Source organism: Microtus ochrogaster, chromosome 16, assembly GCF_000317375.1.
Source record: "Microtus ochrogaster isolate Prairie Vole_2 chromosome 16, MicOch1.0, whole genome shotgun sequence".
NCBI lineage: Eukaryota > Metazoa > Chordata > Mammalia > Rodentia > Cricetidae > Microtus > Microtus ochrogaster.
The window spans coordinates 46,063,941-46,091,440 of NC_022018.1; the positions used below are offsets into that span (position 1 = coordinate 46,063,941).

At 43.8% G+C, this 27,500-nt stretch overlaps 1 protein-coding gene and 1 non-coding gene across 4 annotated transcripts in view; both read left to right on the top strand.

Annotated features, from left to right (window-relative positions):
* Positions 1-27,500, top strand: part of Hivep1 (human immunodeficiency virus type I enhancer binding protein 1) — a 144,093-nt gene that overhangs the window by 90,153 nt on the left and 26,440 nt on the right. For all 3 annotated transcript variants that reach the window (XM_026782950.1, XM_005355085.3, XM_026782949.1), the window contains exon 4: positions 21,428-27,372. In XM_026782950.1, coding sequence (XP_026638751.1) covers positions 21,428-27,372 — 5,945 coding nt within the window. The remainder of the gene's footprint in view (positions 1-21,427; positions 27,373-27,500) is intronic.
* Positions 1,898-2,042, top strand: LOC113456896. Its single transcript, XR_003377623.1, has one exon. It is a non-coding gene; the product is annotated as a U4 spliceosomal RNA (small nuclear RNA).

A 27,500-nucleotide genomic window follows, 5' to 3' on the forward strand; every position in this document is an offset into this window, starting at 1 on the left:
AAAATACTCTTCAGAGTTGATTTTTAAAAATACATTTAAGCAGCTGTGATTTGGCTCAGCAGGTAAAGGCACTGAGTGCCAAGTCTGATGGCCCGAGTTCGAGCCTCACAACCCATATGGTGGAGGGAAGGAGAGAACGGATTCCCACAAATTGTCCGCGCCTCCCCCACAGATGAATAAATGTAAAAATACTTTAAAACCCGCTTAATCATTTTACATATAGTTTTCCAATTCATTTTTTCAAATGAGTAACCATTGCTGATATTTTTCTTTTTCATTATTTTAAAGATTTTTTTTTAATTAGTTGAATTAATTTCCTAAGTGTCACATTGTTGGGGTATCTTATGTTTTGTTGATATATGTAATATTTAATCAGTTGGGCAAAGGTGCATTGCCATCTGCAGCTGCCTTACCCTGTAGGCGGCAGCACACCAGAGCCTTCTGCTGCTCTTCACTGTAGCTTTACAGCCTCAAGCCACGCTCATTTCTCCATGTCTATGACGTGTCTCTTTAGATTGCACGTTTGAGTAATGACATACAGTAATTGCCTTTCTGTGCCTGGCTTACTTCACTTAGCACTGTGATCCCCCTAATCTGGTGAGGAAATTACAAATCCAGTTCTTCTTGTCGAATGGTTTCCCACTATGTGTATACTGCATTTCCTTGTTCACTTCTCTTTACCCAATTCCGTCACTTCCATAGCTGTTCTGGAAAGTGCTGTAATAAACATGGAAGTGCAAATGTCTGTATTGTAGTCTGGGAAACATTTATTGAATCTTCTCTTTTTGTGACTCTTCAATTTTGATATATACCTGGGTTCATTAGATTTTCTGTTCTGTTTGTCTGTATGTGTGGATACTGAAGTGTGTGGGGGCCGTGAACAGCGGTGGGGACTTTCAAGTTTTGTTCAGAGTGCTTTGAGAGTAGAAAGAAGGTTTTCACACAACTGTTTAAATTTTCATATTATGTATAAGTAAGTCATTTTGGATTTTTTTTTTTTTTTTTTTTTTTTTTAGTTAGAAGAAGCAAACTCGGCATCTTTGCCAACTGGCTCCTGCTCATAAATATGGGGACAGTTTGGGGGATTTGTTGGCTGTTAATGTCTTACACTTCCTTCATAAAGATCTCATTTATGAGTACATTTTAGGTTTGGGGGAACTTTATATTCTTAGTTTTGCCCCCTTCATGGAATTTCATATCACAGAGCAGTATCCCTGGCCACAAATTTAACTTTTTTTTTTAGTTAATTGGGATATTTATTTAATTCTGTTTTACTAAAAATTATTTTTTAGTTCTTGCTGGAAAATAAAATGCTGAATAACTATAGATAGATTTCTATCTAATCATCCACTTGAATTATTTCTTATTCTGATAAATTTTTATAGTGATATGTTTTGTCATACTGGTTGGGAATAATCAAAGTTTTATTTTTGCATTTTACACCACTGCTATTTTTTTCTTCTTTGCCTTATTCACTTGCATTAAATAAAATGATGACAAAATTGTAGTGTTTAGGTCAGTGAGGTGACTCAGCAAATGACAGCGGTTGCTGAGCCACAGTGCAAGTCTGGTGACCTGCACTGAGTCCCCAGAACCCACAGAGAAGTGACAGGAAATGACCGGATTCCACAGAGCCGTTCTCCGACTGCTACAGGCATACCATAGCACAGCCACCCACACAATAATAATAAATCAATAAATGTCAAAGTGGTGACGTAGTCTTCCCTTGCTGTTTAAAGAAATCCCCATATCTCACTGTTGGATGACTTGCTGTCTAAAAACAGCCCTTCATAAAACAGAAACTATAGAGAAAATCCATGGTTTTTATTCTTTTGTTGTGTTGTTTAAATCTGACTTGCATTTATTAGATGTTTACTCTTTTAAAACACGCTGCTGGTGCTTTGCGCAGTGGCGGTGTCTTGGCCAATGAGGTTTATCCGAGGTGCAATTATTGCTAATTGAAAGCGTTTCCCAGTACCCTGCAGTGACAGACAACTTGCAATATAGTCGATGTTGGCAATTTTTGATAGTCTCTACAGAGACTGAATAAAAAAGATGTTGCTAGATTCAATTTTAAAAATATCTTACTGAAGAGTTCTAGGCTTTATAGAGCTATAGTGGTCTATACTTTTTAAAGTTTGCTTTCCCTGCAAGATTTTGTCTGGGAGTTAGTTCTGGTTTAGGAAAGTGATCTGGTGGCTGTATGTTTCTGTTTGTGTAAGGGTGTGTGGGGGTTGTGGGGGTTGTGGGGTCTGCAGGTGTGTGGGTGTGTGGGGTAGAAGTATATGTGGCGTGTGTGGGGATGGTGTGGGGGGTGTGGGGTGGTAGGGGTATATGTAGGGTATGTGGAGATGGTGTGGGGGGTATATGTGGGAGGGTAGGGGTTTATGTGGGGTGGGGGGGTATGGTTGTGGGGGAATGTGTGTGTGTGTTTGTAGGAGGTGGTATTTAATACTTAGATGATTCTTTGTTGTGGATTCTGGAAACATTCCAATTTTTCAAACAGTGGGGCAGAGTATTTTTCTACCATGTTAGCCAGTCCTAAGAAGCTGTATTTTCTTAGGATTTATTGCTGCTCTCTTAACTATTAAATTTGTCGGCCAAGATTAATCCACAGCATCTCTTATGCTGCTGCTGGTTCTGTAGTGATGGCTCTAGTTTTCCAGGAATGCAGTTTTATTTACTAATCCTTTCCTGACATCTCCAGAGGATTGTGTGTGGCTTTCTCCTTTTCAGTGTTTCAATTTCCAAGTTGTTGTTGTTTTTTTAAATGTATGATTTCATTTTCATTGGTTCATTATGTTTAATTCTTACTGTCTTTTTCCTTCTTTTCTTTCATTGGGGAAATTTTTATTCAAATTTTTGATATTATAAACTGAACTCCCTTTTATGCCTTTATTTTCTGTTGAAAGCATCGCTGCCAAGTGTGAGGCCTTAAGGTCAGAACCCACGTGGTGGAAGGAAGAACTAACTCCACAGCTGACTTCTGACTTCCACTCTCACAGCATTCGTGCATACAAAACAGAGAAACAAACAAACAGAAAAGTTATAGTGAAGATCCAGACATGGGTATAGGAAAGATGGATTTTCTTGGGTCAGTTTCTATCTGTATTTTTCCTTCATGTTGTTCTTTCTCAATAGACCCCGCAATCCTTTCAGCAGAACTGCTTTCTTTCTGACACTTGAGTGCAGCTACAGAAGTTTTATTTTAAAAATAGTGTCCATAAAGCATCTTTCTGTATGTGAGCAAACAATAGGGCTGGCAGGAGTAGGTGGTTAGTGTGAGTGGACAAAGATGGGGAACGGTGGCAGGAACTGGACAGCATGCAGAGCTGGTTGACAAATAGGAGGTTGGTTGGTTGGTTTTTAACATGGCCGGAATTTATGTACTGGAATATTCTTCTGTTATTAGGAAACTTGAGACAAGGTTGCATATCTTGGAGGTGACAACCAACCAGAGAATAGGAGACTTGACCCTGGATTCCAGTAATTGTAGATAAGAAAACAAGAGTTTTCTTCCCCATGGCCCAACACTCTGTGCTGCTTTAAGACCTTTACAGTGCGAGCGCATTTCCAGACACATCCTATGTGTTTAAAGGTGACAACTAATCTGACCCAAGAGTGTACTTTAATGCCAGTGCTCATGTTATAAAGACAAGTTATAATGGTGTTCTCCTTAATAAGTATGCTGAGCATAGTAATTAAGATAATTAGAGCATATTTTATCAACAAGAATGACAAAGTCTTCATGTAGGACAGACATTTGGGTGGCATAATGGAAAAGCTGGACAGATACCATTAAATTAAAACATATAATTTTAATATAGTTCATGGTAAGATGGAAATGTTTTAACCATTCTTGGGAAAGTATGCTTAGTAAAAACACTTGAAAAACCCAGTTTGAGTATTTTAAACCAGAAGGACATTAGCAATTTACATAGTGAATACTCATATTCATAATAAGAAGACTAGGGCAATTTCTTAGATAAACATCTGGACTCCAAAGTACTTTCAAAAGGTGGGCCTGCTTTTCCATTTTAGTATCATACTGAAGCTAAAATATGTCTATATATTACTGGAAAGTGTGGTCTTTAGGTTTACAAGTAATTATTAGGAAAAATGAATTTTAGTGAGCATGTTTAATGAAAATTTACTTTAAATAACAATGTTGTAAATCCTATTCTCTTAATGTTAGACACCCCCAAAATCATCCATGTTTCTTATAAAGTTGTTAGTTCCTTCATTTCATTAAGTGTTTATTTTGTATCAGCATTCTATCGGAGTCTTTGAAAGCTTACAAGAAAGGAACCACTCTGAACCCTAAGGGAACCCTCAGGTCTTTACCCAGTGCTTGCCCAGTTGTCGACACCTGCACTGCCACAGACGTGGTTTGTGTGTTAGTCTGCTGCCAGAGACACTGCCAGGATAAAAGAGCAACAGATGGTGACACTGTTATGGAAAAGAGTCTATCCAACTTCCTGTGTACATTGCCCAGATACTTCCCATGTGCACTGCACAGATACTTCTCCTGTGCACTGCACAGATACTTCTCCTGTGCACTGCATAGATACTTCCCATGTGCACTGCACAGATACTTCTCCTGTGCACTGCACAGATACTTCCCATGTGCACTGCACAGATACTTCTCCTGTGCACTGTACAGATACTTCCCATGTGCACTGTACCGCTGATTCCAACTTGGAAAATCAGGTTCATGTTCTGTTCTCATATATAAAATATAATGCACTGATCTTGGGTTATAGGAAAATTACTATTGATTTAATTATCTGTGCTATATTTGTAAAGATATCATATTATCAAGCTTGTCAGTAGTTTTGGATTTAAAAATGACAAATTTCACCCATCAGTACAGATGAGCTGGATAATGATAGGAATGAAACCTTCATGGCACTTCCATGTAAAGTAAGTGTCTTTAACTAATCTATCCTCACTGTCTTAGAGTATAATACCCCGAGCTTTGTGTGAAATACAGGAGGCAAAAACTCCTTACAAGTTTTCTTTTTTTTTTTTTCAGTTTTTAATTTGGTGTGTGTGTTTTGCCGGTGTGTATGTTTGTATGTTTGACATGTATGTAGTGCCAACAGAAACCAGAAAAGGATGATATATTCCTTGGAACTGGAGTTACAAACCGTTGTGAATTGCCATATAGGTTCCAGAAAAGAGCAGCCAGTGCTCGTAACTGCTGAACGCTCATTGCAGCCCCTCCTCCTCATTTTTAAGGGCGCCACTGAGTATCTGTCAAGCTGGTAATTAAATTAGAGAGTTAGGTCGTGAACATGACGTGAATTTTAGGAAGCAGTTCATTACAAGGTGCAGTGTGTGTGGTTTGCAGCGTATCATTCAGCAGAGTGCTGGTGACTGTTAGCTGAAGAGCCACTCTGCTTAGCACGAGGCAAGTCGCTACCCATCACATGACACAGTGCTCTCCTGTTTGCCTAGCAGGTGTGTCTGGTTGTATAGAAATGAAAATGTTTGAAAAATTCCACTTGCTTTAGATTCTTTTACATTTTGCAAAATGTGTTTATTACTATAGCTTCCTTTTTTAAGAAGAGTAACTAAGATAAGGATGTGTGTGTGGCCTGAACTACACTGGGCCAGCACCCCCGAGGACTGTAGAATAGCAGATCTTATGTGCTCACTCAGCTTCTGGGCCAGTGATCGGGCAGCTACAGTTAACTTCATAACCACACGCCTCAGTATTTTTATAACAAATGTTATAGGTTGACTCAAAGAGAGAGTGTGTGGCTCTTTATCCGCTTATGCTTTTCTCTAGCTTTGCAAGCGTAGCCTCTGTAAAAACAGATAAAAGAAAAAGCAAGCGCAGACCTGGCTCCTTCCACAGGGACTCACTCAGTGTTCCTCAAGGAAACAACAATGCCGACAACAAGAGAAAGACCCGCAGATGTGTGAGAAGTATAACACAAGGGGGAAAGAACGGGAAATGGAAATGAAGGTGGGAGATGGACTGAAGTCAGAGAAGCAACAGAGATACAGAAAATAAACTTGGAAAATGCAAATAGCAAAGTGCCATTTTATCAAGGCCACAGCGCTCTTTCTTGTTCCTCTCCCCAGAGCATTCCACAGACTCTGTTCTTGGTAGGAAGGTGGCATATTGGATTAGAATTTTGGACTGATCACCAAGGCTCTGATACGAAATGATTTCATTCTGGGAAAGATTGGAAAGCAGCAGGTGCATTTGGGTGGATGACCAGGATAGGCATGAAATGCTGGGGATGCTGGGAAGCTAGTGTGTATTATAGGGTCTGGGCAGTGGTTGTCCATCCAGGCCCAGTGCACAGTGCTGAGTCCCTTGTTTGCTGTGATTCCTGCCCCCTTTGTCTACATTCTCTGATGAAGGTCAACCAACAACAAAATAGAGTCCTTATAGCAAGGCATTATCATAAAAGTCACTTGAACTTATGAATTGTTTATTTCTAGAGTTTCCTATGTAAAGTTTTCAAGTGTGGTTACTCACAAATAGCTGGAGCTAGGGAGAGCTAAGCTGTGGATGAGCACTGTGCCCTGTGGGGAGAGACTGCAGGGGCTCCGTATCCTCCCGTCCACACCATCCACCACCCCAACTTCAGAGGGGCCGTGGCTATTTCAGCTTGTGGGGTATGGCTCATGAGGCCCCCCACTGAGCATGTCCTTAGCCTTCTCCTGTCAAGGCAGAGCTCCTTAAGGTGACCCTCAGGTCTTCATCTCAGTTCTCCCTCCCATCCTCCCATTCCCTGCCGTGGGTCTCTTCCTGGAGCTTGAGCTTGCCTGTAGTCATCTCCCAGACACCATAGGTGCCTGTGCATTGGGAAGGTCTTTGACAGCTGCTGAATCCATAAAGATGGGTGGGGAGTGGGAGAAGATGGATCCCTGTGCCTAACAGGCAGGGCTCATAAACAATGCACACGATTGCTTTCATTTCTCAAGTGTAGTTAAATAGCTATTTATTTCTCATGGTACACATTGCCTAGATTGCTTATCCGAAGCAACTTGTTTCTTCAATTATCTGGCACAGTGATGCTTACAAACTGTTGGTATTCATCTCAGTAACAAAAAGCTTCATTCTTTAACCTCTGATGGAGTCTATGGGCAGCTACAAACTGCTTTTTCCTTAAGACTTTGTTTAAGCATGAGGAATGAGACTCTTCTGTACTTGTGTGATATCCGCATCTTTCTAGCTTGGTGGGTGGGAAACCCTGATATGAGGATTCCGCATTTCTGACAGTTCAATATTGTAAATGTTCAGGAAATTCCACATTTCCCTACCTTTGTAATAGACAGTATCTTATACAGTTCATAACCTTCCTTGTGATTAGGGGTCAGCGTTATGCCGGTAAACCACTGAAACTCAGAGAGCAAACACTCTTGAAGCAGTTGTCAAATTAGTAGCCAGATCCCCTGCTGTAATAAATGTCGAGCTTCCAGTGGTTCTGACTGGAGGCTTTCCGAGTGTCATCTGATAGTGATCCTGAGATCACCTGCTGCTTGGAAATGATCATCTCATGTGGCTCTTGCGGACTTGGCCGTCGGGTGACAGAATCCTGGAGCTGGATGAAAGCAGCCCTAAATTGTAGAGATCTGTGGACTTCCCTAAAGAAATCACTAAGGTCTTCGAGTCTTTCTCATGAAAGTGAAACAACCAGAAAACAACTGCAAAGACTTTCGGGGCAGGGAGATGTAACTGTTTCTCATGGTTCGTGTTTTAATCAAAGGCAGAGTCAACCTCCTATTCGTGGATTTTGTGAACTTGCAAAAATACATGAGAATAGTTTGGCTTAGACTTTGTTTTGTTTCTGTTTAAGTTGTGCATCCATGTGTATGTATGGCATGTGTGTGTTGGTACTCATGGGTTCCAGAAGAAGGCATTAGATCTTCTGGAGCTGGAAATACGGACCCTTGGGAACTCCCCGACAGAATGAACTCAGGCCTTCTGGAAGAACAGGGTATGTTCTTAGCTGCTGATTCAGCTCTACGTAACATCCCCTTCTTATTTATTTATTTATTTATTTATTTATTTATTTATTTATTTATTTATTTATTTATGAAAAAATCTTGTTATTTAGCCCTGGCTGGTTTAGAACTTGCTATGTAGATCAGGCTGGCCTCAAACTCATAGCAATTTGCCTCCTTCTACCTCCAGAGTGTTAGGATTAAAGTATGCACCACCACAGAGGCTTTACCTGTTGGGTTCCTTCCTTCCTTCCTTCCTTCCTTCCTTCCTTCCTTCCTTCCTTCCTTCCTTCCTTCCTTCCTTTCTTCCTTCCTACCTGTTGGGCTTCTAATTTGCATGATTCACTCTTCAAAATTAAAGCGTGTGAGAAACAGAAGCTAGAGTTATTTCATAGCACCTGGCATCGGTCGTAGTGATCTTTTGTTACTGCTTTGCCAGGCTTGCTGTGGCAGAGCCGAAGAACCTGTCTCAGGGCGCACGGTTGTGTAACTTTCTCTGTGGTTCTTATGGGAAGGATGAGATGGTTAGAACCAGCACTAGGTACTGCCCACTCTCACCTTGGCAATACCTTTAAAAGGCAGGTGGGTAACGTTGTAACTGTGGCAAAGTATTGTTAGGATCCAACATTTAGAGATGTGGTGAGTGACAGGAATTCCCCCACCAGGGACAAAAGAGGATGCAGCCGCTACCACAGGCATAGCTACTGATCCTATCATTATTTCTCTCCTCTTCCCTGGGCTGATCTTTTGCTCTGCTTTTGACTAGCCCGTTGTTATCCTGTGTTTGAATTCTTTGTACTTGATTACATTTCATGCAGTTTGTGTAAGCTGGCATTCTGCTATGTTGACAGAATGTCGGATAATAAGCGTGTAGGAAAGGTTTCTTTTAGCTCGTCCTTGTGGGAGATTCCTTCCATGGTTGATTGACTTGAATGGTCTGGGGCCTTGGAAAGGCCCGTCTTGGTGGTAGTGTGAAACCAAGGTGGCCACTCTCTTAGTGGCAGCTGAGAGGCTGAGTGTCCACAGTCTCCTTTCAAGGGCATGTCTCCAAAGACCTAAGACTTGTGTGCTCGGAGCTTTTACCACTACCCAGTGCCAAGCTGGGAACAACCTTGAACGATGCACGTTTGGAAGACTTGTAGATTCAGTCTTTAGCATAGTTTAGGCCTCTTGGCACGTTCACCCCTGAGTCACTTTTTAGCCGGTGGTTTTGCCTTATGTGAGTTTTCTCTTTGAAGCTTTGCTTTTGCTTAAAGAACAGTGTTGAATTTCTCTGTTAATGTGTGTCTGCTGTGTTGAATTTCTTAGTGTGCTGCCTGTTGTTTTGAATTTCTCTATTAATATATCTGCTGTGTTGACTTTATTAGCGCCTGTCATGTAGTATTCTTTGTTAATATGTGTCCGTTGTATTGAATTTCTCTGCTAGTGCTTGCTGTGCTGACCTTTTCTATCAGTGTATGTTATCTCCTGGGTTGAGTTTCTCTGTTAATATGTCCCTGTTGTGACAATTTCTTGAAAGTGTCATTTTTTAGGCAGTATCTACTTCACCTTCAGTCTGGAGAAGTCCAGCTGGGGCGGGAAGGTAGAAATCTGGCATGGAAATTCATTTCCCCTAGGGCAGTTGGTAATATTACATGCCAACTGTTGGTCCTTCAAAGTAATCCGGGTTTCCAAAATTCTTACACTTTTCCCACTAAGAATGGTGTCTTTGACTTTTACACTTTCCCACTGTGGAGCACAGGTGGCATTCTCTCTGTTTATCTTGCTTGTGCTTCATAGAGTGCTTTTATTTTATTTTTTATTTTACATACCAATCACAGCTCCCTCTCCCTTCCCTCCTTCTGTTTTCCCCTCACCTTCCCCCTACTCATCTCCCCCTCCACTCCTCAGAAAGGGTAATTCCCATAGGGAGTAAACAGAGTCTGGCACATCAAGTTGAGGCAGGACCAAGTCCCTCCCCTGTATCTAGGCTGAGCAAGGTATCCCTCCATAGTGAATGGGCTCCAAAAAGCCAGTTCACACACCATACAGTGGAAACAAATCCTGGTCTCATTTTCAGTGACCCCACAGACTGCCCCAGTCACACAACTTTGACCCAGATTCAGAAGGCCTAGTTTGTTCTGATGCAGGTTTCCCAGCTGTCAGTCCAGAGTCAGTGAGATCCCATTAGGTCAGATCAGCTGTCTCTGTGGGTTTCACCATCGTGGTCTTGACCCTTTTGCTAATATAATCCTCTTTCCCTCTCTTCGACTGGACTCTGGGAGCTTGGCCCAGTGCTAGCTGTGGATCTCTGCATCTGCTTCCATTAGTTGCTGGATGAAGTTTCTATGGTGACAATTAAGGTAGTCATCAATATGGTTACAAGGGAAGGCCACCCTCTCCACTATTGCTTGGAGTCTTAGCTGAGGTCATCCTTATGGATTTCTGGGACTTTCCGTAGCATGAGGTTTCTCCCTAACCCCATAATGGCTCCCTCTATCAAGGTATCTCTTTTCTTGCTCTACCTCTCTGGTTCTCTCCCAACTCAGCCTTCCTGTTCTCTTATGTTCTCCCCACCACCCAGCACTCCCAATTTACTCAGGAGAGCTTTTCTATTGCCCTTTCCCTGGGGGATGCATGTCTATTTTTCTCTTAGGGCCCTCCTTGCTGCCTAGCTTCTCAGGGGTTGTGAATTGTAGCCTGGCTATTCTTTCTTTTACGTCTAATATCCACTTATGAGTGAGTACATACCATGTTTGTCTTTCTGGGTCTGGGTTACCTCACTTAGGATTTTTTTCCAGTTCCATTCATTTGCCTGCAAATTTCAAGATATCATTGCTTTTTCTGCTAAGTAATACTTCATTGTATAAGTTACCACATTTTCTTTATCCATTCTTTGGTTGAAGGTCATCTAGGTTGTTTTCATGTTCTAGCTATTATGAATAGTGAAGCTATGAATATAGTTGCATTATTCAAAATACCAAATAATCCAATTAAAATATGGGGTACAGATCTAAACAGAGAATTCTCAACAGAAGAATCTCGGATGGCTGAAATACACTTAAAAGCATTGTTCAACATCCTTAGTCATCAGAGAAATGCAAATCAGAATGACTGAGATACCATCTTACACCTGTCAGAATAGCTAAGATCAAAAACACTGATGATGGCTTAGGCTGAAGAGAATATGGAATAAGGAGAGCGCTCCTCCATTGCTCGTGAGCGGGCAAATTGTTCAGCTACTTCAGAAATCAATATGGTGTTTTCTTAGAATATTGGGAATCAATCTACCTCAAGACTCAGCAATACCATTCTTGGGCAGATACCCAAAGGATGCACATTCATATCACAGGAATATTTGCTCAGCTATATTAATGGCAGCACAGAGTGCTTTTAAAATTGTAACCCCCGGGCTGGAGAGATGGCTCAGTGGTTAAGAGCACTGGCTGTTCTTCCAGAGGTCCTGAGTTCAATTCCCAGCAACCACATGATGGCTCATGACCATCTGTAATGAGATCTGGCGCCCTCTTCTGGTGTGTGTGCAGGCAGAACACTGAGAATACTGTATACATAATAAATAAATAAATCTTTAAAAAAAACTGTAACTCCCTTTTTTCTATCTTATTTCCACAAAGAATGCCCACTCTTTTGTAAACAGAGTTCGTTCCTGGCCACTCAGACCCAAATAATCACACAGAAACTATATTAATTACAACACTGCTTAGCCTATTATCTCAGGATTCTTATCAACTAACTTTTACATCTTAAATCAACCCATTTCTATTAATCTTCAGCAGCTACATGGCTTCTCTTACTCTGCCTACTTTCTCTCTATATCTCTGTTCTGATTTCCTGCCTGGCTTTACTGTACTAAGTCATTGGCTGAAACAGCTTTATTTATTAGCCGATAAAAGCAACACATATACAAAAGGACATCCCACATCACTGCTTACCATCAAAGACCCCCAGAGGCCTTCCATAGCTGACTAGGGTCTGACATCCTTTGTCCTCTGACGTGTCTGTCAGCATATTATCTTTTCCAGTTCTAATCTGAACTTCAGTCTGTCAAGAAGGTTCTAAGCCCTGCTGTATTATCGCTTGCTTTTCCCGTCTACAGTGTCTCTGTTGTACCCTGTGGTCCTCTAGACCTTTAGTATTCTTCAACAGCATAAGCACACATAAAGTCTTTACTTGTTCTGGCTTATTGGCTCTCTCACTACATTTATGGTAATGGTCTTTTCTCAGGTGACTGGACATTTTATTAGAAAACTATGGAAGTGTTTTGAAGGCTAAATTGAAATCTTTCTTCAGAGAAGATCAATTTTCCTCTTGCAGGCTTCTAGGAAAATAACAGTCTAAGATGATCCTGATAGTTTCAGGGCTCTGACTCAAGGAGCAGCATACAGAGCACGGATTTCCTCCAGGTCATTGTCACTCCTAAACCAAGGACTCTAAAGCTCCAGAGAGGATACCATTCAGGACTTAGCATGCACACCGTTCATAGTGTGCCCCACAGTCTGCCTTTCTACTGTTGCTTAGACAGCCAGAACCACACAGCCTTAAGCTCCCTTTTGATTGTGCCCACCTGTCCTGGGGGAAAAGGACACTAATGTTCCGAGTTGTTGGGGGGACTTTAATTCCTCATGGATCTTGACTTAGTAACTTCTTTATCTTTCTAGTGCTCTATTACCTCCAAGCTGAACATGCTGGTGTCTTGCTTAGCTAACCAGTTCTCAGAGATGGTCTTCATTATTTCATTTTCCTTTACCAGAAATCTCACATAGAAATTGTTTACACATTACTCTATCAACCTTTCATCTACTACAGGTACATTTCTCAGTTTTTTACTATATATTTATTTGCATAAATTTACATGCCTAGAGATTGTAGTTTTAATGTATTTAAATCACTTTTCTTTTGCTTGCTTTTTAAAAACTTACTATGTTTCCAGCATAAGATAAGTCAAGACTTCACCTGTGTTTTTCCAGCCATCTCTCTAGTTTTATTTTTTATATTGAATCTTTGAGTTTATTTATTGCACGATATTTGCTTATACCCTACGTTTATTTTCTCATCTCATATATGAGATCAGACTCTTATATTGAAAATGTGTCATCCTTTCTCTAAGGTTGTGAACTCTGGCTTTATAACATATTAAACTTTTATAGTTTCCATCTCACTACTGATCTGATCTTGTGGGAGGAGGGGGGCTGCTGTGTCATGGCTATGATTTGTCTTTACAGGCCTTGGGAGAACCCTCTTGTCTAATGGAGGTTACTTTTCAGAATGCCGTTTTTTAATTTAGGTTTATTTTTCTGAATAAACAGTATGACTTGTCATATTAGAAACTGAAGGATTTTTTTCCTTGAAATTTTGTAAATTATGGAAATTTGAAAAGAATTGAGTTGCACCTTCACAATACTGATTTTTGCCAGAGACTGGTACCTCTGAACTTGCACATACCCCTACTCCTCACCCCATCTTCCATGCTCCAGGTGCATCATACCACAAGACTGTTGTATTTCCTGCATGTTTTTAATAGTTGGCATTAAATTTACTTTTATGAGTTTTCAGATTTTTGCTACAAATAAAGCATTTTCCATTTTATTTTTGACCAGTTTTGGTGCAAGTGAAATGATTGGTTTTTGTAAGTTTGGTAAGGAGGTACCACTCAAGGCCTTTGGTCAGTTCTTTGGGATGTGGAAGACTGTCCCCACAAAATGTTGCTTGTCCTTATCACTTCTGGCTTATTGTATAAGCTGGTTGCTCTCAAGAAATGGTTAAGAACAGCAGTGATCCTGCCAGAGTTCCTCTTGTCCCAGTCATGCAGTGAGAGGTCACTGGGCTTTGGTTCTGAGCAATGGTGAATGGCATTGTGGTGGCACATGGCATTGTGGTGGTGTGTGGCACTGTGGCAGTGCATAGCTTTATTGTGGTGTGTGGCATTGTGGTGGTGCGTGGCATTGTGGTGGTGTGTGGCATTTTTAGTGATGCCTGGTGTTGTGTTGATATGTAGGATTATGGCAATGCATGGCGTTGTGGCTATATATGGCATTGTGGTGGTGTGTGGCACTGTGGTGTGCAGCATTGTGATGGTGTGTGGCATTTTTGGTGGCACCTGGTTTTGTGTTGATGTGTGGGATTGAGGCGATGCGTGGTTTTATGGCTGTATGTGGCATTGTGGTGATGTGTGGCTTAGTGGTGCTGTATGGCTTTGGTGTAAAGCAAATATTCATCATGGTTTCCTCATTTGCAAGTTTTGTTCTGACTTTTCTTGTTTCCCTGGTGACTTCCTTTTCCTCTTTAGCTAGCTAGTTAGAATTGCTTTGCTTAATTTCTCAGCTATCTCCTGCTATTTTTTTCAGGTTGAACTTTGCTGTGGTTAGGAGACATGCTGTGCCCAGTTAACTTTAGCAGTGTAGTTTGACCTTGGCAGAGATAGTCTGCTTCGATTGCTCTAGACAGTTAATTTTTATTTTCATTCACTAAGATGATGATTATTATTAATGTGTGTAGTACAGGGCATTGAATCTAGTACCCCGCTTCATGTGAGGCATTCAGTCTACCACTGGGCTACACCCCTGAACAGGCTGAGCAGTGTAAAGTACTCACTGCCTGTCATTCTGTTGTCGTAGAGTGGGCTCTACCTAGGTGTCAGAGGGCTGTGTTCTTTCTCAAGATGATAAAAGATAATCTGTTTTCTCTCTCATTTGGCCTGTTGGCAGGATTCGATATTGTTGCTATATGCCTTAGTTCTTCCCAGACTGATTTATTGTCTCACAACTAATGGCCACTCTGTTTCTTCAGACTTCAGGGTTCAATGTTTCTTCTCTCCTTTTTTTTTTTGTTTATTTATTCTTTTGTGTTCAGTTATTTCTGCTTTATTTTGCAGGAGAGCAAATTGAATCCAGCAGTTTGCATATGCTAAGCACACACTGTTTGAGTCAGCTGTGTTTGCTAAACAAAACACCCAAGACATAGTTTAAAGGATGGAAATTTTGTTTTGGTTCACAGTTTCTGGGTGGTCCACCTTCATTTCTTTGGGCAGGAAGTAAAGCAGAGAATCTTGGAGAGACTATTTATCTCATGACAACCTGACACTGAAGAGCAGAACCCCACTTTCTGAATCCCTGCTCTGCAGTAATACATCTGATTATGAACCCATTAATTGATCAATCCTCTGATGAAGTTTGAGCCCCCATAATCCAGCTTATTCTCCAAGGTTCCATCTCTGAGAACAGTTGTTCTGGGCTCAGCCTTCGACACAAGAGTCTGAGAACTCCAGGTCTCGTTCTTTCACTCCGAGGAGTAAATAACCGGTCCCTCTGCGGCTTTGTAGGCAGCAGGGCCAGGCCAGGTCTCTTGGTCCAGTCTCTTTCCTGGCTGCTGTTTAACCGGAGATTCTGCTGTGAAATTTGAAAGATTCCCATTTCCAGTTCAAGATAATTTCCCCATTCCAGAGTTTATAATCTCATCAGGCTGCACAGCCTCTCCAGCGCTGAAGGAAACGTGCTCTGATGTTCCAGGGATTGGGGTGTCCTCATTTTGCTGACCATTATTTGCTTTCCACGTGGCCATGTGGAAAATACAGCATTGTGATAACAGCTTTAGCATGGTGGACTTCAAAGCAGTGGCAGCTTTGCCAATCTTTTGAGAATTCCTTTCCCTGTTCACTTCCAGAGCTCATTTATGTGTATAGGTTCAGATTAAAGGCTTAACATTTCGGTACAGGTCTGCTGGCAAGGAAGTCCGTTTTCATTTTTCTGATTCTTTGTTTTGCCTTTGTTTGTATGTGAGGGTTATAGGTGCACATGTTCATGTGTGTATTGCATGTGTGTATTGAGGGCAGAAGCTGGCATTGGTTTTCTTCCTCTAGCACTTTTGTTGTTTTTCTGAGATGGAGCTCATGATTCTGCAAGACTAGCTGGCCAGCCCAGAAATCTTCCTGTCTCCACTTTCCACTTTTCACAGACATGGACCACCACAGCCAGACTTTTCTTCTTCCCTTTCCTTCCCTTGCTTTGCCTTCCCTTCCCTTTCTTTTTGCTTTCCCTTTCCCTCTTCCTCCCTCTCTCCCTTCTTCCATACCTCTCTTCCTTCCCTTTCTCCCTCCCTTCCTTTCTCCCTTCCTCCCTCCCTCCCTCCCTCTCTTCCTCCCTCCCTTCCTTCCCCTTGTATGTTAAGTCTCAGACTCAGGTTTTCATGTTTGACTACTAAACACCGTGTTGACTGAGCTGTACCATCCCTATTGCATGTTTTAACCAACATCGTTGAAAGCTAAATTGTTTCTCAATACAAAGTTTTGGGTTGATAGTTTGATCTTCTTTAAGCAGTGTAAAAACAGAGTAGACAGAGGTTGGGAAGATGGGTGAGATTTAAGAAGCCACCATCACGTTAATATTTCTTGATCACATTCGTGGCGGTGAATCTCCACAGCTTCCTGTTTCGTTCTGCCCAGATTCCCACCTTTCCTGCTTTGTAGTCAGGGCTGAGCATGACCTGCTGGTCCACGGTGTCCTCCACTCACAGTGTGTGTGCACCAGGGCTTCCTTGCTGTTTTCTATATGTGTCTTAAACACTTCTCTAAACACATTATGTTTGTGAACTTCCGTTGACTTGAAAGTGTCTCCCTCTGGCCCGCTTCAGGCCAGGAGCAAGTCACAGATGTGCCACCTCTGAAACTATGCCTGCCATCTCTTTGTCTCCAGCAGCCACTCAATTGTCCTCGTTGCTCTGTAGCATCCTGATTCTATCTCTTCACCATACATTTGACATTCTAGTTTTCCTCTTGGGCCCGCATTCTCCTCTCTGCTGAGGGTACATTTCTATCTTCAAGCACAGCCAGCCCTCTTCCCCTGAGAAGTTTCTTCTCCCCTGCCCTGCCAGTAACACTAGGGTTTCCCTTCAGAACTGTGTTCCCTGGAAGCAATCTGCTTCCACTGGCCCAATGCTCTTCCCTCCTCCACTTACGTTCCCCATGGATGAGATGGGTTTGACCTCCACAGCCCACGTGCCATGTTTTCAGACATGAGGGCATCCTTTCCATTCCCATGACCAGCAAGCCTGGTGACCTCGCCTTGATACCATCCTGTGTGTTTGGCCAGAACAGCTGGGCTGTGAGAATTGCCTATGCTCTGGTCCCCAGACACTTCCCTATCATAGGGCTCATTGTATCTTTTGAATTCCGACCTTGTTTGTTGTGATTCCCAGCTCATCCTTAAATGTAGCAATTACCCAGGCTCTGGTGTCAGACCTCTTCTTCTCTCCACAACTCCTTCTCTGTGGCCAGCCATTTGTTTACTTTTCCAAAAACAGCTCTCACTATGTATTCCCAGATCTCTGCCTCTAGCCCAGACCTCTCTCTCTCCAAGAATGTGCATGTGTACTTTATGTATCTTAATTTTCAGATTGCTGTATAATCTTTGGGATTATTTTAAATGGGCCAGTAATGTTATGTTAACTGGCTCTGCCATAATCAGCCTAACCATTTTCCTGCTGAAAATGACTTGCCCTGAATTTCCAGCTCTGGTTTACAGTTCGTACACACATACTGAATTGAGGTTCTGTGGCCTGCCAAGTGAAACGATCCCGCCCATCCCATGTCCCCATATAAAGACCTTGGCAAACTGGTCATAGGCTCTGCCTTCTGCCTCTGTGAAAAGTCACGTCATCACTATTATTTGTACTGTCGCTGTCACTCTGACACAGCCTGAAGGACCCTCTGCACATCAGCACCACTTTCTCCCCGCCAGGTACCTGTGACAGAATCCTAGCAAAAGCAAGAAGGAAATGCAGCTTGACTGTGTCCTTTAGTGACAGCGCCTCCATATTCTTATCCAAAGAAAAGCTATGAGAACATGAAAGACAGACCAAAAATAGCTTTCAAGGAAACAATATGACAGAAACAGAAGTAACCTTAAGTTAATGACATCATAAATGTTTAAAAAAAGAGCTCGAACTTAAGAGAATAAAATGAGGTGAAATGGGAAATTAAAAACTAAGAATAAAATAACAACCTCACTCCAAAGCTAATAAATGAAATCAAAATTGTTTAGAGCTTAATGTCTTAAAAATGGAATTGTTGGCATAAAGGAAAAGCACTCGGGAATTACAGAGGAAGCCAAACAAAACAAACCAAAGAAAGAGGAGAGTTGATATGAAAGCAGTATAAACCATTGTGAGGGTACTCACAATACATGGCTGACATTAAGTAAGAGAACCTTACCCCACAGAAAACAGTATTAGAAAGTATATTGGGAGCTATACTAGAAGAAAAGTTTTCTTGAGTAAACTAAGCTGCCAGAAGCTAGTAGAGAATGTACTACTTTGAAGGGAAGAAGTAGTTATTAGATGCTAGGATAGATGCAAGTGGAGCCAGCGTTGGGGGCGCACACCTATAATCCCAGTACTCAAGAGGCTGAGGCAAGAGGATCACTGAGCTACAGAGACCATATATCAAAAACAAAATGGGCCAGCCTGATGGTTCAGCATTTAAAGGTATTTGTTTCCAAGACTGATGAATTTTATCTCTGGTACACACATAGTAGAAAGGAAGAACCAATTCCTTTGAACTCTACATGTTCACGGCACATACATATTCACATACATACATACATATATACATACATACATACATACATACCATAAGTTTATAAAGAGGGTTTGGAGAGATGACTCAGTGGGTGAAGGGCTTGTCTCAAGCATGAGGACCTGACTTCAGTCCCCAGCCACCACAGAAAAGCTGGATGTGGTGGCACATGCCTGTGATACCAGTGCTGGGGTGGAGACAGGAGGATCCTAGAGCTTTGCCAGCTAGACAGTGTAGCTCAAATGACAAGGTCTGGGTTCAGTGAGAAACCCTGCCTTAGAAATGGATGGAGAGATGTAAAAGAATACCCAATCAATGCAAGCTCTGGTCTCCACATTGTACCTATGGGTGCACCCACACATATAGGCATACAATACAGGTGTGTCCACGCGCAAAGGTATATAACACAAGTACACACACACACACACACACACACACAAGACATACAACACAGGTGCCTCCACATGCATAGGTGTACAATACAGGTGCACACACACAGACATATGACATAGGTGCATCCACACACACACACATACGTAGGCATACAGCAAAGGTGAACTCACTCATAAGCATACAACACAGATGTGCACACGCTTATAGGCATACAGCACAGGTGCACGACCATATAGGCATATGACACAGGTGCACACACACAGCACAGGTGCATGACCACATAGGCATATGACACAGGTGCACACACACAGCACAGGTGCACGACCACATAGGCATATGACACAGGTGCACACACACAGCACAGGCGCACGACCACATAGGCATATGACACAGATGCACACATACAGTAGCCATATACTAAAGTTAAAGATAGAAATGAAGAGTTGAAAATAAGCAACTTGACAAACTGGGTAGAATTTGACAATTGATAGAAATATGACAATTTCAGATTGTATCTGAAATAAGAACATATAGCTTAAAAATATTTTTCCGATCCTTAACTATAGGAGTTTTTTTTAGAAATAACAAGTAAATATAGATATTTAAGAAATCTGTTGTTTTCTCATTCTTTGAAACAGTCTCAGTGTGTGACCCAAGATGGCTGCAAGCATACCCTTCACTCGCCTCATCCTCCTGAGTGCTAAGGTGGTGGGCTGCAGGCACTTTATAACCATCTTTCATTTTCTGTACAAAACCAAAATTTTATTACTTTTATTTAAAACAGCATGATTTTGACTTTCACCTACAGGTTGATTTCTTTGCAATGGCAGGCATCATTTAATTAAAACAACAACAACAACAACAGAACAGCCTGACATGGTGATATAAATAAATAAATAATCCCAGTCTAGGGCAGCCTGGGCTACATGGCAAGATCTGATTTAAAAATATGAACACTTGAAAACAGCTTATTTCAAAAAGTATGTGAAACAATAAAATTACTATACATACCCTGTTGCATGTGGCCACTTGTTTGTTTCCCGACCTCTCATACTCCCGAAATAACCACAGAAACTATTAATTAAATCACTGCTTGGTCTATTAGCTCTTACTTTTTATTGGCTAAATCCTACATCTGAATTTAACGCATTTCCATTATTTTATATTTTACCACGAGGAACGTGGCAAGGTTCCAGCATGCCTATCTCCAGCAGCAGCTCCATGGCTTCTCTCTGACTCCGCCTTCTTCCTCTTAGCATTCAGTTTAGCTTTCCTCGCCTACTTCTATTCTGTCCTGCTATACGTCCAAAGCAGTTTCTTTATTAACCATTGGTATTCACAGCACACAGAGGGGAATCCCACATCAGTACCCAGGCAGGACTATATGTGTCTTGGTGTAGGCAGGGTTTCAGGTCCATGGGCCACCCCCCCGAGTGACTTCTCATCCTTGCCAGTTGAGTTATTTTCAGAGCCTAATGGCTTTCACTTTGGTGAGAGCTCATCTCCTGGCTTCTGGGAAATGGGAGGGGAAACTACTCCCCTTTAGGGTGATCATCATTTCTCAGTTTGTCACCCTTGTCTGGTAGCTCAGAGAATGCCACAAGCAAGTTTTGGGAAGCCTTGTTATGTGTATCTTGAGGGGGAGCCAGTGAGGGAAGTGTCACTTCATAAAAGAGTGCCGAGAAGGACACAGAAGACGTGCTGGGCACCGCTCAGCAGAAAACAGCTGGTTCTTCTGTGCTGCTTCAGTGCAGCACTTGAGTGATGCTCCTGCCGTCCCATCATGCCCCAGGGAGTAAAGGTGTCTCCAGCGGAGTCACTATCTTCTCTTCATCAGTGTATGTATGAGAGCACATGCATACATGTCACAGCAGGAAAAGAACACTGTATGTAAACTTGCATCATCATCAAAGGCAAAGTGGGCATTACAGGGTAATATGAATTTCAAATGTGTGCATTGTGACGGTGATGTGAAAGTAATCAATTAAAACCTTGGCTTTTATAAAATAAAGTTATATAGAGAAATAATTTCTGTCTATATGCCCAAGGATCCAACAAATGGTAACTAATCACTTCCTAAATACATAATAGTTTAGAGAAGTTGTAGGTAGTTTCTAACTTAAACTGATTTGCTTCCAAAGCACTTTAAAATAAGGTCAGTATCTTCTTTACTGTTATGTGAGCAATGGGGAAGGATCTAGCTCCATGACATGGGTTTCTCCAGAATGGAGCAGAGTATTCCAGAACCACTCAGCATGACCTCTGTATTAGTGTTTCTGTAGGTTTTTGATTGGAAACCTTCCTAAAATGTCCACACCATGGACATGGCTCTGTTAAAGGAGGCTTTTGCTCTCTTGATCGTAACTATAGTTGTTAAACAATCATGACATGTATATAATTTTACCAACCGGTTTTCTTCTTTCTTTCTTTCTTTCTTTCTTTCTTTCTTTCTTTCTTTCTTTCTTTCTTTCTTTCTTTCTTTCTTTTTTGTCTTAACAGAAATCCTAGAGGCTGGCATTAAAGGAGGCTCTGAGTCTCTTAAAGGTGTGAAGCGAAAAAAGATTGTTGCTGAGAATCACTTGAAGAAAATACCAAAATCCCCCCTGAGGAATCCTCTTCAGACCAAACACAAGCAGAACACAGGAGAGTCAGCGGCGTTCAGTGTCGTCCAGGATACATCAGATGCTCATAAGAAACACAGCTGTGCCCCTGCCAACACTGGGAAGCAATGTACCAAGCAAAATGGAGAAATACCCGGGATGACTGCTGAGGCCTCAAAATCTGAAGACTCGGTCTCCCCAAAGAAGGCCTCATTTCCCCATCACCGCTCGGAGCTGCGGAGATGGAGGTCCGAGGGCTCAGACCCAGCCAGGATCAGTGGCCCTGATGGACAGCAGGACTCCAGCTCCTCACCTAGTAAAACCAGGACTGACAATAGTGAATGTAGCTCTCCTTCCTGTAGCACCACGCCCCTTTCCTATACAAGTACTGCGTTCGATGTCTTACTGAAAGCAATGGAGCCAGAATTGAGCACCTTGTCACAAAAGGCCTCATCTTGTGCAATTAAGACAGAAAAACTGAGACCAAATAAAACTGTATGGCCCCCTTGTAAATTAAAGAGCAGTTCCCCGGATGTCTCTAATCCTGCTTCCCAGGAATTGGTTGTCGAATCGCAGTGTTCTCCGCGTACCTCATACCCCGTACATGAGGCCTCTGCTCAGAAAAATGAGCAAGCTGCAGCTCAGCCTGTCTCTCACCTGTATACCCCACACGACAACCTTGTTCCCAAACCTAGCCAACAGAATCAGCAGCTTCCGGAGCGTCTGGGCTTAACAGGATCATTGACAAATCTGCACACCCACGAGAACACTAAACTTGAACCGATTTATAACATAGCAATGCCGTCAACTGTAGGTCTCATGCCTCCCTCCAGTAGAACTCAGGTTACTCCTCCACACCAGCAAATGGATTCTGCGTCACCCGCGTCAGTAAGCCCCGCCAGCTCCACACAGTCGCCCCCAGGGCCCATTTACAGTTCAACCCATGTCGCTTCTGTTGTCAGTCAAAGTGTGGAACAAATGTGCAATCTTCTTCTGCGAGATCAGAAGCCCAAAAAGCAAGGCAAATATATCTGTGAGTATTGCAATAGAGCGTGTGCGAAGCCCAGCGTGCTCTTAAAGCATATCCGCTCCCACACTGGAGAGCGGCCCTACCCCTGTGTGACTTGTGGGTTTTCATTTAAGACTAAAAGTAACCTATATAAGCACAAAAAATCCCATGCGCACACTATCAAACTGGGTCTCGTCTTACAGCCAGAGGCTGGCGGTTTGTTCTTATCCCAAGAGTGCCCCAAAGCACTTAGTGTCCATTCAGACGTGGAAGACAGTGGGGAGAGTGAGGAGGAAGGGCCTGGAGACGGGAGGCAGAATGATCCAGGGGTTATGGACCTACAGTCTGTGCAAATAATGAAGAAGACATCCAATCCCGAAGTTTTACCCAAGTCTGTTTCAAGCAATTCAGATAATGTGGTCAGTGGCTTCTCTTCACAGGACAGACCTTCTGAGTCACAAGCCCTGACAGAGTTACCAAAAGTTGTGGTCCACCCAGTAAGTATTTCCACACTAAGAAGTGACAGTCCACAGGGGACCAGTCCCAAGCCGGAACTTCCTAGCACACAGAGGCAGAAGGATCTTCATGTTGCAAACATACTGTCGCATCCAGCCGGGATATCATCCCTAGAGACAGATGAGAAGTCCCATCAGAAAGGGGATGTGACACAGTCGGAAGGGAGGCAGGAGGCGCACAGCGGAGCAGCGCATGCACAACTCCAAAGGCAGCAGGCCACAGACGACCCCCAGGAGCAGCAAGGAAAACTGCTGCTGAGTCCACGGAGCTTAGGAAGTACTGATTCTGGCTACTTTTCACGTTCTGAAAGTGCTGATCAGGCTGTGAGTCCCCCGACTCCTTTTGCCAGAACGTTTCCCACCGTGGATCCCGACCCAGCTAAGAGCAGTGGGCCCCCGGGGCCTCGAATTGGTGCTCCAGCACCAGCTGCTGTGGCCCCTGGAGAGAAGTCATCAGTTATAGCAGGACAGATGCGTCCACCCTTGGCCACGAAAACTCTGGAGGAAAGGATTTCAAAGTTGATATCTGACAATGAAGCCCTGGTTGATGACAAGCAACTGGATAGTGTGAAGCCCCGGAGAACCTCGCTTTCCAGACGGGGAAGCATTGACTCCCCCAAATCATACATATTTAAAGATTCCTTCCAGTTTGACCTAAAACCAATGGGACGGAGAACAAGTTCCAGCTCTGATATACCAAAGTCCCCATTCACCCCCACCGAGAAGTCAAAGCAAGTGTTCCTCCTGTCCGTTCCTTCCTTGGACTGCCTGCCTATTACGAGAAGTAACTCCATGCCAACCACAGGATATTCAGCAGTCCCTGCAAATATAATCCCGCCCCCTCCCCCTCTAAGAGGAAGCCAGTCATTTGATGATAAAATCGGTACCTTGTATGATGATGTCTTTGTGTCAGGACCTAACCTGTCCATTCCCCCAAGCGGACATCACCGGCCCCTGGTCAGACAGGCTGCCGTGGAGGACTCGACAGTCAGTGAGAACCACACGCTGGGCTCTGGGCAGTCTGCGGATGAGAGCTGTCAGGGATGCCCAGCCACCAGTGAGGCCGGGCCAGTGCAGAGCAAAGTGCTCCCAGCCCCTCACCTAGAAAAGAAGAAGTCCCACCAAGGACGAGGGACCATGTTTGAGTGTGAAACCTGTCGAAACAGGTACCGGAAACTGGAGAATTTCGAGAACCATAAGAAATTTTACTGTTCAGAGTTACATGGGCCCAAAACAAAGGTATCTGTGAGAGAGCCTGAGCACAGCCCTGCCTCTGGTGGGACCCAGCCCCAGGTTCTCCACTACAGAGTTGCTGGTACCACCGGTGTGTGGGAGCAGACACCCCAGCTAAGGAAAAGGCGGAAAATGAAAAGCGTAGGCGATGATGAGGACCTGCAGCCTCGCGAAAGCGGGACATCTCCAGAAAACACTGAAGCCCTTCCGCTGCAGCCCGCCCTGGGCTCTGCTCCCAATCCATCCAAACATGCTACTGCCACAGCAGGTGACCAGGTGCCCAGAGGCATCCAGCTGCAGAGCTCTCCTGTTCAGCTTGTGGCCAGGGTCCCTGAGCAGGCCCTACACCTAAAGCAATGTCCTGTGGTTGAACCTCAACTAACTTCTGCCGCTCCGGACAAGATGGGAGTGAAGAGACAAGGGGGTGGCATCTCTGTCATCCAACACACCAACTCCCTGAGCAGGCCTAGTTCATTTGACAAGCTGGAGCCCTCGGAAGGAGGCACCACCTGTACCTTACAGGAGCTGGGCCGAACCGGCATGCCTGGGACTCTGAAAGTGATAGGACTCTCCCCAGAGGAAGGTCACCCACCTCAGATGGCACCGTCACAGGCCCTTAGAGGAGAGCCACGGGAAAGTTCTAGAAAGATGCCAAGTGAGCGGTATGTGTTAGGTCAGCCCTTGAGACTGGTCCGACAGCACAACATCCAGGTCCCAGAAATTCTGGTCACCGAGGAGCCCGACCGGGACCTGGAAGCCCAGGGCCATGACGAAGAAAAGTCAGAGAAGTTCAGTTGGCCTCAGCGCAGCGAAACCTTATCAAAGCTGCCGACAGAGAAACTGCCACCCAAAAAGAAAAGACTCCGGCTGGCTGAGATAGAGCATTCTTCAACCGAGTCAAGCTTCGATTCCACTCTCTCCCGGAGTCTCAGCAGAGAAAGCAGCTTATCCCACGCATCCAGCTTCTCAGCCTCCTTAGACATAGAAGACATTTCTAAAGCAGAGGTATCCCCCAAAATCGATTTTCCCAAAGCTGAGTTTCTTCTGATCCCACTGGGCGCGAACACACTAAGTGTCCCTGGAAGCCACAGGGAAATGAGGCGCGCTGCGTCTGAGCAGATCGGCTGCATGCCCACAGTGATGGAGGTCTCTGAGTTCCGGAGTAAGTCCTTTGACTGTGGGAGCATCACTCCTTCCCAGGCGACGCCGGCAACACTTGCTGAGTCCCAGCCTTCCAGCTCCTCTTCTGGTGTTGGGGGCACCGGACACGTGCCCCTTTTGGAAAGAAGGCGAGGTCCACTGATCCGGCAGATATCTTTAAACATAGCTTCCGACTGTCATCTATCTCCTGTTAGTGCATCATCTTTCCAAAATATTGTTCTTCCTAGCGCGAATGCAATGGGGTTTCAGGGTCCAAGACTTCCCGATGCATCTTCCGCTGAGTTTCCCGCACGAACTGTGCACTCCCAGGTCCTGACCAAGGATCTTCAGCAAGAAATGTCAAGTTCAAGCTCTACGGACACCTTCCCTCCTCAACAGCTCTTTGATGTCCATTTATTGAATAGAACTCCTACTCCCCTTAGTCATCAGAACACACCACTGTCTCTGCCAGCGTCCGCACAGGGCGGCAAACCAGGTACACACCCCAATGTGTGTGCGTCTTCTCCTGGCGAGGGGAGCTTTGCTCCTAAGTACCAGCTTCAGTGTCCAGCATTCGCTTCCGGCCAGGGCTGCTCTTCTGGTCCTCTGCATTCTCTGCCTAATCCGGTTCTTCCAGATCAAAGCAGAGCAGATCCGTGTGTGGCTTCAGTAGCTCCAGCAGCCAAACTAGTCGATCCTGTGTCTAACTCCTGCCCTCTGCCGTCACTGGAGCTTAGGCCACCAAATGATCAGGGGCAGAAGGGACTGCCATCCTTTGTGCTGCCCGTGCCCCCACAGAGTAAAGTTCCTGTGTACTGTTTTGCCACTGTCACATCCCTGCCACAAATCTTAGTGACCCAGGATCTTTCCAACATGCCAATTTGCCAAACTAATCAGAGTATAGTGCCAGTCAGTGAAGAGCAAAATTCCATGCCAGAATCACAGAACCCTCTCCAAAATGCGTTGCCAACACCAGAGAAGGATCTTACCTGCAAAAGTGTTCTTCCAGAGACAGGCCAAAATGCTTCAGTTTCAGAATCCTTGACCACAGTTCAGAAGATGTCTGTGGGTAGACTCTCCCCGCAACAAGAAGTCTCAGCCTCAAGTAAAAGGATGCTTTCCCCAGCAAACAGTTTAGACATTGCCATGGAGAAGCACCAGAAGCGGGCTAAAGATGAAAACGGAGCTGTTTGCAACACAAACATTAGACCCTTGGAGCTGCCGAGTTCAAGGGCTGGCGAGGGCAATAAACAGAAGAAGCCAGTGCTGGTCAGGCAGCTTTGTACCACAGAGCCCCTTGAAGGAGTGACCCCAGAGCAGGACACGTGCCCTGCACCAGAAAGGAGCTGCCAGAGTGCTGACTTGACACAGGCTTTACCAATTGATCATTTGTCATCGAGCCCCTCCAAGTTTGTGGTCACAGACCATGTCAGTGAATTGCAGGAGCTGAAAAATACCAAGTCGTGCACATCGGTGACTCCTACAGTGCAAGATTCACCTGTCCCTTTAGAAAGTGCCTGTGTTTTGCCCTTGAAATCTATCGACAACAACCAGGAAGAGGAGCCACCAGGTTCTAAACAGCAAGAGAACAAAGCAAACACTCCAGGGCCCTGTCAGCTTTCAGTCCCTGCTGTTTCACCGTTAAGCAGTTCAGACACTCAGCTGTCATTCCCCAGCCTCAAGACTGCGACTAGCTTTACGTGGTGTTATCTGTTAAGACAGAAGTCATTGCCATTGCCTCAGAGCGACCAGAAAACTTCAGCCTATACTGGATGGACAGTGAGCTCCAGTAACCCAAATCCACTTGGTTTGCCTACAAAAGTTGCCCTTTCTCTTCTTAATTCTAAACAGAAGACTGCAAAGTCACTGTATTGCCAAGCAATAACCACCCATTCACAATCAGATTTAGTGGTCTATTCAAGCAAGTGGAAAAACAACTTAAGCAAGGTACTTGAGATATCATTTATCTTTGAATGTGGTTTGTGCAAATTAGTTTCAATAAGTCTTGATGCCTTTAAGTGTCTTACTTACAATAAGTATTTTAATTCTGAATGACAAGTTGTACTGTGTGATTA